General features: G+C 40.2%; 1 protein-coding gene across 7 annotated transcripts in view; it reads left to right on the forward strand.

Annotated features, from left to right (window-relative positions):
• The first annotated feature begins 2,023 nt into the window (after positions 1-2,023).
• The window catches only part of LGR4 (leucine rich repeat containing G protein-coupled receptor 4), a 94,424-nt gene continuing 81,418 nt past the window's right edge, over positions 2,024-15,029 (forward strand). For 3 of the 7 annotated variants that reach the window (XM_011362573.2, XM_023532078.1, XM_011362574.2), the window contains exon 1: positions 2,024-2,727. In XM_011362573.2, coding sequence (XP_011360875.1) covers positions 2,543-2,727 — 185 coding nt within the window. In that variant the 5' untranslated portion in view covers positions 2,024-2,542. Of the gene's footprint in view, positions 2,728-3,165; positions 3,243-15,029 lie in introns of those variants that run through there. The other 4 variants (XM_011362571.2, XM_023532076.1, XM_011362572.2 and 1 more) reach the window with 2 other exon arrangements.

The raw sequence follows: 15,029 nt of genomic DNA on the forward strand, positions 1-15,029 counted from the left end.
TATCTAAAAAGTGAAGATGAATTGCCAATTTATCTTTAATGCAATGCACATGTAATGTAGCCAACTGTAAGAAAAACTAACACATTAACAGAAATTATCACTTTTCTTATCTATTCAAGTCCTTCGTTCTTCAATATATTGTTCTGGACAAGCTGCAAATTTGAATACTTTCTTATCTTCATCATCTGATAGACAGTAGCAATTTAATCTTTAATAAAATCTAAATCTCCCCCTTTCTTCAAAATCTAAACTTCTCCTTTCACCTAAGTTGCCAGCCCTAAGATTTTATTCCTCGGAAACAAAGAATAAAGTTTTGCAAGTGTGGTTCACGGACCACTTTCATGTGATGTGCATCAAAATGTTGATGCTCCACCCCAGGCATATTAAATCTCTTTGCATTTCTAATGAAGCATTGTAGGCAATTCCATTGCTCACTAAAGTTTGAAAACCACTTCTTTAAAAGAAAAAAAAGATGAATCAATTGGCAAAATAAAACCAATCAGTATAGTCTAAAATTGTTATTTAAAAACAGCAGAAAAAAGCGATGCCTCAGCAAGAGAAATTATCCTCTTTCAATGTCGTTATAAAAGAGAGGTCTTAAAGGAATCAATTAAAGGATCCAAATTTATAATTTTTCCTCACTTCACCTGCTTATGAGAGTTGTTAGAAAATAATGGAAATGGTTTAGACAATGGAAGCCAATTTAGGGAAGGCTCCAAAGGCACCAAAGAGCCAGGAGCTGGGAGTTGTTCTGTGATGATCTCTGGCAGAACACAATATCTGAGAGCTTCAGATTTCTTATCTATAAAACCAGAGGATTGTCCACCTATCTTTAAGTTCTTTCACACCTACAATTAGAGGAAATATGTCATCCCTAAAACTTGAAGTCAAGGCATATCTGTATTCATTGACTCTCTAGCATGTAAATAAATTTATTGTATGTTAGCCATGTGCCCAAACGGGTATTACTTTTAAAGATAAACTCCTGAATGCAAAGACGATGAAAATGCTTCAGTTTAGGTCTGCATCAACTTGTTTTCATTTTAATTTTACTTACATGACATGAGTAGTCAACTTTATAACAGTGACATTTTTAACTCCGTCTGCCTTAAAGTAGCCATGAAAAATGTCTCTAATATAGAGTAAAACAACCCAAAGGCACAGTAGAAAACAAAAAAGGATGTGCCAATAAAGCAGTGTTTGGTACAAGTAATGATTCTGTGGGGTCTTTTAAACCACAAAAGTCCAGAAGGGGAAGGAATGCTGATAATTACCTAACACCGGCAGTTGCTGCTGGCTTCTCAGGGATAGTCTCCTAGCATGCAAACGTTTTGTCTGGAAAAATCATCCAGTATCGAGAAACAGCACCTGCTTTGACCCTTACAAGGTACTTGTATTTTAGGATTTTAAAGTATGTGAGAAAGCAGTCTGAGCTATAGTCACCAAAACTCAGTATCGTTGATGGTTAATTGCTAAGACTTAGCTACCAAGTGCATATCAAGATAGGTATAAAGATCTTAGGTGAAGTGAGAGGGCTTGTGGGAGCACACCTTTTTAACTTGGCATACAGTTAAAACCTAAATATTTATGTCAGATTAAGGGACACTTTTTCCCTCCTATTTAAAATCTTTTTTCCACTTTGCACAGCTCCCAAAGTCCTAGCCCTTTGAACAGTGGAGAATCATTTGAAACTTAATAGAATGCCGAGACAAGTTCTATTTTTCACGTCATCCAATTTAGGAGATTCAATTTCTGCAGAAGAAGACAGGTGAGGAGGGTAAAGTCCCCCTCTACTTCTTTAGATCCGTCCACCTTCAACCCACAACCTGCCACGCAAATGAAGCCAAGTCAGGGATTTTGCATTGAACCACCACCACCTTGTCACTCACGCCCGATAAACACGCCCCTCTGGTCCTACTGTTGGCCAATGGCGACTATCCTTCTTGCATAGTAATGAGCTCGAGACCTCCCCCGGCCAATGACGCTCCGGGAGAAGGGTTAGTTTTGCATGTACCTAAGTGATTTGCATAACCCAGCGGCTGGGGGCTTGGGAACCCGAGCGTGCAACCCTAGAAGGGAAAGGACGGGAGGAGATTGAGCTGCGGCGGCGAGCGAACGAGAAAGAGCCCGGGTGTTTGTGCGAGAGCCGGGCGGGGGCTGGGTTCAGGGGCCGGCATGGCTGAAGGCTGTGCTCCGCAATCTTGAAGAGCGGCTGCGGCAGGAGGCCGGAGATCGGGAGGCGGGTGCGATGGCAGAGTGCGGTCTCCGCAGCTGCGCCCGGCCGGGCCGGCTGGCCTGAGCCGCCAGAGGAGCGGGGCTGGCTCTGCGCTTCCATGGAGCAGCGGGAAGGGCGAAACTCCGGAGCGCCGCGTCCCTGCGCTGCTGCCGTGGACTGTTAAAGGGGCCGAGCCCGCACGACCGCCGAGAGAGGAGAGCCCGGCCCCAGCCCGCAGGCCGGCTGCGCGGGGGCGGCGGAGGGTAGCGGAGGCACGCTGAGCGAGCTGCGCCGCGGGAAAGGCCGGCGCGGGAGGCGGCCGCAGCAATGCTGGGCCCGCTGGGGCTGCTCTGCTTCTTCGCCCTGGGGCTGCGCGGCTCGGCCGAGCCCAGCGGCGCAGCACCGCCTCTCTGCGCGGCGCCCTGCAGCTGCGACGGCGACCGTCGGGTGGACTGCTCCGGGAAGGGGCTGACGACAGTGCCCGAGGGGCTCAGCGCCTTCACCCAAGCGCTGTAAGTGCGGGCGGTGTGGGCGCCTGGGAGGGGCAAACTGGGGGACAGTGGTGGGGCGGAGTCAGCGGTCAATCCCATCCCCACCCCCATTGTCCCGAGGAGGGGGCGCCGATCACCTGTGTGAGTGGGTTCTTGGCACCCACTCCCGCGCCAGGGCTTTCCAAACTTGGCCAGTCCGAATCCTAGCCTTGGGTAGCTCCTTTTTCCCAGACTTTCCGGCTCAGTCACCCTCCCCCCCAACTCCCAAGTGCATCTGGGGCCAGAGAGGAGGGAGGAATCTGGAAACGCTTGCCCTGGCAGCCTTTTCATGCGACCTTCCCTTCTCTCGAAGGCCCCTGTTCAGCTGGCAAGAGCTTTGTAGTCGGCGAGGGTGAGGGCGCCTAGAACTTGGCCCGAGTCTGCAGACCCAGGCACGTTCCGTGGGGAAGCACCTGGAGCCTCCTGGGTTCCAGCATGTGGGTAGAAGAAACACCTGTACCTCAGGGCGAATCGCCTTCCAGTTTGGCCCTATCCAGGTAGAGCGACCTGGCACCTCAGTCCAGTTCCTTCTGGCCTCACCCTTAAACGCCCGGGGTTCTGGAGCGCACAGAGGAGCCAAGCCAAAGCAAGGGAGAGGGAGGGCGAAATTGCAGGTTTCTTTTGGTAGGAATATTCATACATAGCAAGGGCTTTTAAAAAAGGAATTCTGACCTGAAGTACAAGATGTTGGAAGAAAACGTTCCAGAGCATATGCTCTGCCCATTGGAAAGGTAGGCAGCAGTTGTCTGTTGTTTCTTAACCAGCAGAACTTTCCTTTTGAGCTGCCTGCAGGTAAACTCTCAAATGGTTCTGACTTAAAAACACCCTCTTCAAACAGAGATCAGGGAGCTTTAGACATTCCCTTCAGAAAATAAGAGGAATCTGAAATTGGTGTTGGAGGTGGCATCGCCACATGCCACCAATAAAGAATAGGGTAATTGAGTGCAGGGCTTGTTGTGTGCTCTTGCAGTTGTGTGGCCAGATGAGTGATTAAGTGGAGAGCAGTGAAAGAATTGTTTGAGAGAGGAAGGGATTCTGAGAGGCACTTGGGTAAAGGGAATTTCCTTTTACCTTATAGCCGCTGAAAGGGACCTTAGAAATAGAGTTTTAAAGGAACAACAGACCCTGTGAAGAAATCCTTTCTCTGCAGGCCAGAGCAGTTGCTGCATTTCCAGGTGGGTGGTGGGAGGTGTTCTGCTTGCCCTCTGCTAATAGGGTTTTATTGAGTAGGCCTGTTGACTTGGAACCTGTCTCATTCTTTGGCCTACAGGCCCCTCTCTCACCTCCCCAGGCCTCCTCAGGTGTGTTAGTTACACATTTGAAGTCATTTTCCTTCAATATGGTGAAATTTAACTTTTTACTAAAAAAAGTTAATTTTTCAGTGAAGAACAGTTTGCCCACCGAGGTACTTTAAGTGGGAAAGTTAGAGTGGGAGTGAGGAGAAGTAAAGGAAACAGAGGATGGGGCTATTTTTTCCTCCAAGTCCTCTTGAAACTTTTAGGGAATTCATGCAGGAGAGCTGAAACCTCTGTCAGGCCTCTCTATAATAGAAAAGCATGATTTTACTATTTTGACCCATTGTAAAAACCTTGTTTAGCAGATTCCTCGAGTTTTTATGAGTAGGCTTGCCCTATAAGGAAAAGAGCTGTTTTACATTAGTACCTAAAACCACAAAGAAATATCACATTTTTATGAGCACACACTCTGTGGAGCATCAGGCATCTTCCCGTAAAACTCACTGAAGGTAGTACAATATTATATTCTCAACCTTGAGCCTTACAAAATGTATTGTTCATGGCTTTGGGAAACAGAAAGATAATTGGCACCGGTCCAGATTACATTGCCTAAACTAGCATCATCATATCACTTTTCTGAGCTGCGGTGGTGAGTGTGTTATATTTTCCTTTCCCATTCATGACCTATGAATGGAGTGATTGTATATCCTGGTAACTTTTTATTTCACTCTAAAACTCTTCATTTTACTCTGAAAAGTATTTCAAGGGCACTATATTTGTGTTTTGGGAAACCAGCTAGTCCAGTGACTCTCAGAGGCCAAGTTGAGGAGGGACAGGTGCTGTGGATCTACACACTCCAGTGGACCGCACAGGACACCTTGAGATCATCTGAAGTCTCCTCCTAAGTCTGCTCTCCCATCACAGCCTTAGGGAGCCACAGTCAGACACCAAGGGACCAGATACATGGTCCCCAGACTTCTGTTTATAGATTCCTAATTTCTGGAGCATGTGCATCAAGGCATACTTAGTTATATATAAAATTACAAACACAGAAATGGAAGTTAAACAGATGAGACTATAGTTATTAATCAAAGTTCTTTTATTTTCCTCTCATTCCTCAGTGGTGTACCCTCACCTCCCTTAGGGGTATGCGCATCCCACTTTGGACACCCCAGGACTGACAGCAGGGATTTTATTTTACTCCCTTTTGGAGTCCACAGAGCCTAGTACATAGGAGGCACTTAAAAATATTGCCGTGGATAAATAAGGACTCAGGCCACACTGAGGGCAGAATTGGGGCTTGGAATTCAGATGTCATTCCCACACGGAATTGCCAAATTCAGCATTCTCACCATTTTAGTCTTTTGTCCAGATCTGAGAAGGCCCCAGAGAGAAGATACCTACCTGCTTCTTCTCCTTTAGGCTCGTTTAAACTTGTTCAGTCTAACAGTGTCTATTTCCTGCTGAAAGCTGCTTTATCCGAGGCTGGGGGCAGAGTCAGATATAATCCCCAGTATTGTTGATGGGATTCCCATGTTCACACCATTTGCTGCACCTGTAGTTAGTATTTATATTTTGCAACAGTTTTCAACCCTGTGTCACAATTCACCCTGAGGTGTTTTAAAGGAAGTACTTTTACTTACATTAAAATTCTAAAGTTTATTTTATTAAAAGGGTTGAGGGTTATTCCTATATGATGGTAATGAGGGCACTGTTAATCACCTGCGTTACTAGCGTCTCGATTAGGGGAGAAAGAGATGAAGTCACAAGGGCGTTGGGGAGGGGATTGTTTACATGTGTCTTCTGGTTTGTGTGTTACTGCTACAAAGTTTGAGAACTATAGACCTGGAGCACAAATTTCCACATCCTTGATTATGTCTGGTGCAGTTTTAAGATTATAAAGGCTGTTCCTCTGGCTTCATGGAGACAGTGGTGGGTCTGAACCCTTGATCATGGTCTGGACATTAAATAATTGTGTGGCCTTGGGCAAGTCCTTCTTTTTTTTTTGGTGACAATTTTCTCATCTGAAAAATGAAGTAATTGGATTCACTAGATTATATGTAAGGCTGCTTTTAGCTTCCAGAAATTCTTTGCTTTTATAATTCTTACACAATTTTAGGGTGGCAAGGTGATGATAATGTTATGATCCTCTTATAAAAAGATCCCAAGAGTAGCAGAATATCATTCTTAGCTGAAGTTGCACAAGCCCATTTACTATACTACTCACCTGGAGGAGTTCTTTGTGTTTAGAAGTTTGTGTTAGGAAATTTGCCATGGAGACTTGTTGCAGAATGCATGACTAGCTAAGGCGCTTTTCTAGGGTAGAATAGCCCTGCTTGTTTCCTGTGGGTATGGCTTAACACTTGGAAAATAAAATCACCCTGTTTCAGTAATTTGGATACTATACAAAAAGTTACTCAATGTCCTTACTTCCATATAATTAGTCATAATCTCTTTAACCTTCACAGTGTGTGTATCCTGTACATGGGCAGGTTATCAAGCTTTCAATATAAAATTGATGATTACCTGAGGGACTTTGAAGTGTTTTTAAAAATAATCTGTTGCTTTTTCTTCAGTTTTTGGAAGCATCATCTCAGATTCTTGCCTAAGGTGTATTTTTTTTTTCACTACACCAAACACCTTTCTTCTTTTAATAGTATCATTTGAAAGTATTTTCTTATGTTTTTCCAGTGTCTGCTGTATTCCCTGGCAGATCAGTAATCAGTGGCTAAATGTTTATATCTTTTTTGATGATAGAGTTTTGATACCTCTTGATTACTGAATTACTATCCGTAATTTAATGTTAGCTTAGTTTGTGTGGAGCCTTTCTAGAGATGTATTAATGTTATATACAAGTGACCTTGGTTCTAAACAAGGCCAATATATGAACATCTTCTAAGTATAGATTCTTTATTTTATAAACCAGTGAACTTCTGGGTTCTCTTTAAAAACAAGAGAGAAAAGAGCATTCTGCTGAGGTTATGGAAAGCTGGGTTCCAGATCTGTCAATAAATCACAAGTGACCTTGAGAGGGTCACACACCTAACCCTTCAGGGCCTCAGTTTCTTCACCTTTAAAACAAGGATGTAAACAGCCCTTAATTGCCAAGAGTTTTCTTTCTATTTAATTTAATTTTTTTAAAATACATTTCTCAGATCTCTATGTTGTGTTAAGTGAAGTATCAGAGTCTAAATCATGGACTTTCACCCACCCTGGAAACCTCCAATCATCCATCCCTACTGGAATATTTCCGTTGAATAGGGAATTCACTGCCTCACATGGCAACAACGTGCTGGGTGTGGTCTGAGCAATTCCCAGTACTTGAACCAGTAATTCTCTCATTCTGGGCTTCTTAAGGCTTGTAGTAACCACTAACATTTTAAGATTTCCAGTCAAATTAAATGCTAATGACAATTATGGTATCACAATCATTTATTGTCCAGGCACTTGGCTCTTAACATTAGAGTCGTAAGGTAACATTTGACAACTTAATCTCTTAGGGAAGATCAAAGTTCTGTACTGGTAGGTGGATCCAGGCAAGTTTAGGCATTTTCTTGTCCTCTGTCAGTCTGTCTCTCAAATTCTTATTTTAGTAATCTTTATAATAGTGGAAAATATAGCCTGCAAGTTTGGATTTTGGTTTCTGATCTCTTTGGTTGTACCTATCCTTGTATTTTCATGGTCTTACCAATAAATAATGGATATTGGAGTAGATGATGGCTAATGTCTCTCAATGCTTTGCATTTCTCTGAATTTGTGTAGAATATTAAGCAAGTAAAGCTTAAGAATCGTTTAGTGGCTCATTGAAATTTTTCTAAGACTGTCACTTTTTCTCTATAAAAAAGATATAAATTTTCATAAAAGCACAATATTTGTTGGTATACCTGGATTAAAAATTAAACCCTGCCAAATATTCCCTTAACTCTGAAAAATATATCTAATATAACTTAGAGTGTTCTTGATAAGAAAGCTTAGTTCTTTTAATTTTTAGACTAGATCTCAAGGTTTTGGCTTTAGAGATACATTTTCCAGCTTGCTCTTTAACTGCCTTCTGCAACCTTCAAGTTTTTGGCAATGCTAAAAGCTTGTTTTTCTATATATAAAAGAATATCGATAACTTTTTTCTTTATTTGCCCCCAACTTTGTTCAGTGAAATAGTTTTTAAAAACTTCATTGAGAATAATAAAATGCTCTATTTTTAAATTCTGTCAGTGAAGAAGAAAAATCTAGGGCATTTAGCAAATCAGTACTCTTACACAATGGCTAATTTGTCTGCTCTTCTTGACATTTCTTTTGTGTCTTTTAAGCTCTTGATGGTCAAACTGTACGCGAAGTATCAGCTCTATTTAGAGTCTGAAATTGGGTGGGTTCAAAATTGAGTTTAGAAATCAGTCTTAGCAGGAGACAGATCATGATTTTATAGTTCATGTACATTTAATAACATATCAACTTTCTAAAGATGTTAGCAAGTTAGCACTTAAGTACCCCCTTTAAATGGCAAGATGGAATTATGTGGTGGTATATATTCTGGATTCACTTATCCATAGACAAATATTTGTTATTAAACTAGGTACATGGCTAGGACTATTTTTAGCAAGTTTCTTAAAGCATACTGAAGTATTCTGTGTCACGTACAAGCAATTAAAACTCTGAATGTTTAGGATGGTTCTTAGTCTCTAAAGCATGTTTTGATATCATTACATATTTTAATTGTCAAAAAAGCACATGAGCAAGATTTGGCATTATGCATTTCTTATTTTAGACACCAGCAATTAAAGTTCAGGAATTCTCTTCTAATAGTCTAGGAAATGAATATTTTTCAAAATACATTTTTGTAGTTCTTTCTTTTCTGTGCTGGAAGATCTTATGGGGAAAGCATTGGACCCCACCCCCTGTGGCAGCATGTTGGCCCATTAGAATATAAGAATATCCTTGTAAGGAAATGTAAACCATAGATATTTTGAGAGGCAGCTGGACCAAGACTGGGTATATGTTTAGGTCCCATGCTGGTCTGTTGCCTGTGCTAGGGACGTGCGGAGAAAGCGTACCTAATATATTACAAGATAGTTAATGACCCTTTATCCTGCATATTTAATTTGCATTTAAATATTCTGAGTCAATATAAGATCATATAAGCCCCTTTAGCTAGTGTTTTTTCCTATATTTTTATACTAGGAGGATGTAGCCTTTAAAAAAAAAGTTTTAAATATAAACTTGACCATTGAAAGAATGAAATCTCAATGTACTTTGACAAGAAAATATTTTTGATATTTGAATCAGGTTTTAGAACCCAGTATCCAGAAAAATCCTGAGTTAGATTCTTCCCATTCCAGTATATTTTTAAAGTTTTATTTGGAGAACTTTTCCCTCCTAAGAAGAGTGACATAAATTTGGCAGGGAGATGGCGCCTTTACCTAGGAGCTGTAGTAGGCAGGGCTAAGGAATGTGCCTGGAGTGCTTCGGGTCCCACTTCTCCCTTCCCCTCTGGCTGTGAGGTTCTTACTGTAGCTCTTAGTGTAAACCACAGAATAACTTTAGTACAAGTGGTGACATCAAAACTCCCCTGAAGAGCTTGATTAGAGCTGTTTTCTTATTTCCTAGGAAGGTGGATGGATGTTGTTAATTCTCACTCCCTTCATGGTTCTTATGTTCAAGGGGCAGGATAATAAGAGGTGCAACACCAAGTTGGCAGTCTTTTCTCCAACTCGAGGGATCGAGCTATGACGTTAATTAGTTTTCTGATTCTGCCCGTTTTCCTAAGGGATAAGTTTAGGAGATCCTTGGAGAAATTATATGGATAATATGTGAAGGGCTTGGCAGACTAGATTTTCTTAATAGAGAGACTTGTGCTTGCCACTCTGCTCTAGATTGTCACCCTTCCTGTGTGTGTGAGCCATCTCAGAGGGCTGCTTTCTTGCAGGAGAATTCTCCAGAGACTGAGAGCACTATCTCTTGAATAATTTATACTTTAGGAACTCAGTATTCTAAAGTTTATCAACTCTTTTTTTTATTTTTTTCGTAGTGGCAGGGGAGAAAACAAGTAATGTCGACTAACCTTTAGGTTTCTTAATATTCTTGAAGACTTCTCTTTTAGACACTAAATTAATTACAGTCTTTGCTTTTTCTGAATGTGGTAATTGCCCATTGGATCATCTTTAAGCTCTCCTTATCTCATGTCAATTGAAGCATATATAGAATTCTCATATAATTTGATCAAAGTTAAGAAGGGAATATTAAATGAGTTTAATACATCTCAAATATTTTAATATCCTGTTTTAAAAATTATACATTAAAATTATACAGTTTACTAACTGATACTTAGCGATTTATCATCATCCTGGTTTTCTTCCTTGTCGAACTACATCTGTTAGTTCATCTCATTTGATTAGTTTTTTGAATCTTAATATTTTCCTATCTTCGTAATAAAGAAAAATTTTCTTGTTGGCCTTCTGTTCTCTCCAAGGTTATTTTGAGTCCATGGTCATGTAATCCAGCTATTTATGTCACTATCTACTTTCCAGTCTTCTTTTTACAGGCATATTTTTGTGAACAGACCTTCAAAAATGGTTTTATTTTTGAGAATGTGACACTGAGATTTAAGACTCTTGAGTTCCTAAATCTGTGAACTTGGACATGTCACTTAACCAGTTAGGACACTGGCTTTCCCATCTGCAAATAAAGATAGCTTGACTTTATCTTCAAGGGTCACATGTAGGAAACTCTAAAGCATGACCTCTCTTTGAGTAACAGCGAGGACCCAATTTGTCATTTCTTTTGGGAGTGACTAAGCAGTTGTATATGTGTGTTACCATCTTATGATTTAAAATTCCAGAGCCTACTTCTCTGGTCCTTTGGATGTAGATCAGGTTCAAAGCCTGCAGTAGACATCACAGGTAAGCCACTGTGCTACACATCTGGCAGATTTTCCATTTAGAAAAGCGTAAAGATCCTGGTGGAGAAAGATTAGGACATATGTTTCTATCAAGATACCTTCTGATAGGTGGCGATACTCCCCTTCTAACAAGAAAACCCAACAACGGTGGGGAGTTAATTTCTCTGGAGGAGATACTAGGGGGAAATCATACTTCTTCGCCTGGTTCTCTGTGATTCCATTCTGCTGGTCACATAGAAAGATGCTGTCCCTACACAAAAGCAGTGTTTCTCCTCACAGCAAATGGGCAGGTGGCCTTCGTGTCAGCATGGTCTTCAGATACTAATTTTCTGCTTCCAGACTTTTGAACACCGAGGATTTTCATTGAACACGTGAACTCTTGGGGAACCCTCACGCCAGCGAGTGCTCACTGTTGGTTTTTATGTCACTTTTCATGTTGGGGATGACGAAGCTTTACTCAGAACTGACAGTTTAGCTGTGTTCTTGTTTCTTCACATCATTTTGTTTCTTGAAATATGCAGATTATGAGAAAACTTTTTAAGTACTTTGAGAATGATTATTAGTTATGGGATACCTATGTATTCTTTTTTTTTTTTACATTTGAAACCAATGCTTATGTTTTGTAGATAAAGGAAAGCTTATTCTAAAAGTAATTTTAGAACAAAAATCCTGTCTTTAAAATTCTTTCATATTTCTAAAAAGTTATATGGCACAGTTAAATCTTTTTTAGAAAAAACTCTTCTGAGTTTTGATTCAGACCTGATTGGAAAATGAATTATAAAGCCAGTGCAGCAGCTAATGTATGCAACAGTGCTCACAACTTATTTAGATTGGACGAGTGTTTCAAATACAGTTGTGCATATTTTCTACCCTGCGTCTATTTCTTAAAAAATGTTTGAGATGTTTTTCCCATTACCATCTTGACGTCTGCCTGGTTACACTTGAATAGCTTGACCCAGTCCCTCAGCAGGGAGTCTCCCGTGGCCTTGCTTTCAATAGCCATGTCACTGACAAAGAAAACATATGGAATATTTCATTCCTGTCTTTTGCAAACAGTCTGAGTCAGTGAGGGCATGCGGCAGAAGGCTTCATACTTCATGGATGGCAAGTTTGTGCACTAACCACAGACTCTGCTGTTAGCAGTCAAACTGTGCTTTCCAAAGACTCATTCTGTGAAAAGAGAATCTCGTGTTTTGAATAAATAAGTTTCTAATAGGTTGAAATGAGTTTATAGGACATGCTTTCATGGTGGGGTTTCCTACTTAATCATGTATTTTACCAAAGAGGTAGCGGGGTAGAGAGAGAGAGTGAGAGAGTATGTGTGCGTGTATGTGTATGTGTGTATGACATTAGAATGCTGTTCTCCCAGGTTGGTTGTGTACTGTGTGTTTGATGGATACACATTGGGAATGAGGATGCTTGATTCCCACTAGAACATGCCTGAGGACTGTCTGCTTTTATGTTTATCTTCTTGTCAGTCCACAGAAAGAGATCAATTGATCATTCTCATGCTAGCCAAGCACTGCTGCAATGACCTTTAAAGGTTTCTATTGCATAAAATCAGCCTGCTACTAGGGGACTTGGTTTCAGTTTAGTGAGCATTAATGGCTTAGCTTTGTGGTTTCTGAAGACACAGTGTGGAGGCTTGTTAGCAGGTGTGGCACGAGACGGCCGAGAACATGGAAAAGGGATAAATTAATTGCTATCTTTTCAGGTCTTCTTCTGTACTAAAAGTATTTGCCTTTGGTGTCACCCTGACTGAGGTAGTATTCTAGAATAAGAAAACACTGTAACATCCAAAGATGATAAGATTCATGACTTTAGTGGAAGAAATAATGACATACATTTTATCAGGGTCCTTTCTAGGCCTCAAGTTACCACACCCTGAATTTCTAGTTTCATTTTTTTCTTAGACATATGGGCTGGTTTTGACAGGAGTTGATGATTTATCTAAAAAGAAGTGAGCTCCTTTTTTATCCCAGATACAGCCAAATATTTAAATGTTTATATGCATCTCACCTAGAAAGTATTTCTGATGATTCTTGGTATCTGAACGTTACCTGTAAAACAATGTGCTATTAGAAATTATTACCTTTTACATTTTCTCATGAGTAATTCCTTTTGCAGTTCTTGATAATAGATTTCCTTCAAATCTGTTGGCTCTTGGAAGGTTATATTTAAAATGTTTAGTTATTATGGTTCTTCACAAATGAATCTTCTGAGGTCCCCCTTTCTTTTAGTGTTTCCATGTTTCTATCCTAAAATAAGTAGTTTAATCTTGGATATTTCATCTTCCTTCCTTAACTGACTACTTAACTGACATTCACAACCATGAATTTGTAGGGAAAACTCCCCCAAATCTCTCAATCTTAAAATTCACCCTTTTTAGTGCATAGTTCTGTGAGTTTAGAAATGCATACAGTAATGTAATCGCCACCGCTGTCAAGATCTAGAATATTTTGATCACTCTCCCTGTGTCCTTTGTAGGCAGCCACTCTCCCCACCTCTGACAACTGATGATTTATTTTCTACCTTAGGTCTCTTTATATTGTTTTGAGTTTGTCAGAATGTCCTATAAATGGAATGAAACAATGTAGTCTTGTGCCTGGCTTCTTTTACTTACGCACTGGGGATTCTACCATGATATAGCATGTGTCAATATATAATACTCCTTTTTATTCCCATTATATAGATGTGCCACAATTTGTTTATCCATTACCCAGTTGAAGGACGTTTGCCTCGTTTTCAGTTTGAGGCAATTACGACTAAAGCTAGTATAAATATTCACATAGAGGTTTTTGTCTAATATAGGTTTTCATTTCACTTGTATGAATACCGAGGAGTGGGATCCTGGATCATATACTAATACATGTTAATAAGAAAATTTTGGTCTAGGTCTTAATGTCTTAGAGCTGTAATGAGGTTTGATCCCTCATTATAGCTTCGATATATTGTTAGCATGGTATGTACGTGGAATTAGCAAAAGCTGTTAAAACTGTTTTGTTTAAATGCTGTACTTTTTAAAGAATAGAATTCCTTGCCCTTTTTTTGATACCCAGCAATTACTATGATGCCCCCAAGGACTTGAAGTGATCCCAGTGTGGAGCATTTTCCTTGCAGTGAAAAAACTGAATTATTAGTGTGTCCATGTTTAGAAAGTCTGACTCAAAAAAAATGGAAATTTGATGAGGAATTGCTAGGCCTCTGTATTAGGCATGTTACATGTGTTAACCCTAATTTCCACGGCAACTATTCTAGGTCCCTGGCATGAGTCCCATTTTACAGCTGAGCAAACTGAGATCTGAAAGGGTTAGGTAACTTTCTCAGTGGTCCCACAGTTAGTAGGTGGTAGTTGATTTCTGAAGCTCAGGAGATCATTATTTGTAGTTTGCTTGGATAGTTGACAGAGTTTATCAGAAGAGGAAAGGGTAATATGAGAAAGAAAATGGTGAGAAGCTATAGGCTATTACAGAAAATAAAACATCCTGAAAAAGCATACACATGTGTACATATAGTGGGAGACTGATTTGATTGAGGTGTAAACTATATTGAAAAATCTGCTTACTTTGTAAGGTTAAAGTCTTTTCTTCATAGCAGAACTTTAAAGTATCTCTCACTTAGTCTCTGCTTTTCATACATCTTCCTTTAAGAGCTTTATCATTTTCTGTGTTAATAGTGTTTTTCTGTCAGGGAAATATCATTCACGCATTTGGGCTTGCTTATTCTTTTGTGGAATTCACACAGATGGTATGTGAGGATCAGTTCTGTTTAGCATACACATTTTTTTCTTAAGGAGCAAGTTTCTGAATGTGCTTCTTTAAACCAAAACCCTGAAGTAAATTAAAAAGCAAAGTGTGCTGTATGATGGTTTCCATATAGCTGCCCCCTTTCTCTCACTGGAATTTCCTGCCTCTCCTGTTGAAGATGTTTTTATAGGGAAGTCAGCATAAAAGTGAATCACCCATGAGCCTTTTTTTCCCCCCAAGGCATTTCATCTGGTCAACTTGGTATTAATTTAGTTGGTACACTTTAGTTGACTTGAACACTGTGTTTGTTGATGGTGTGAGCTGATGTTTATTAAGCCGTTAATATTTTACAGACTGGATGGGTTCCTGTTTGGATCTATGTGCTCTTTCCTTTAGCAGCAGGGCTGTTCA

Source organism: Pteropus vampyrus, unplaced genomic scaffold (genome assembly GCF_000151845.1).
Source record: "Pteropus vampyrus isolate Shadow unplaced genomic scaffold, Pvam_2.0 Scaffold76, whole genome shotgun sequence".
Lineage (NCBI taxonomy): Eukaryota > Metazoa > Chordata > Mammalia > Chiroptera > Pteropodidae > Pteropus > Pteropus vampyrus.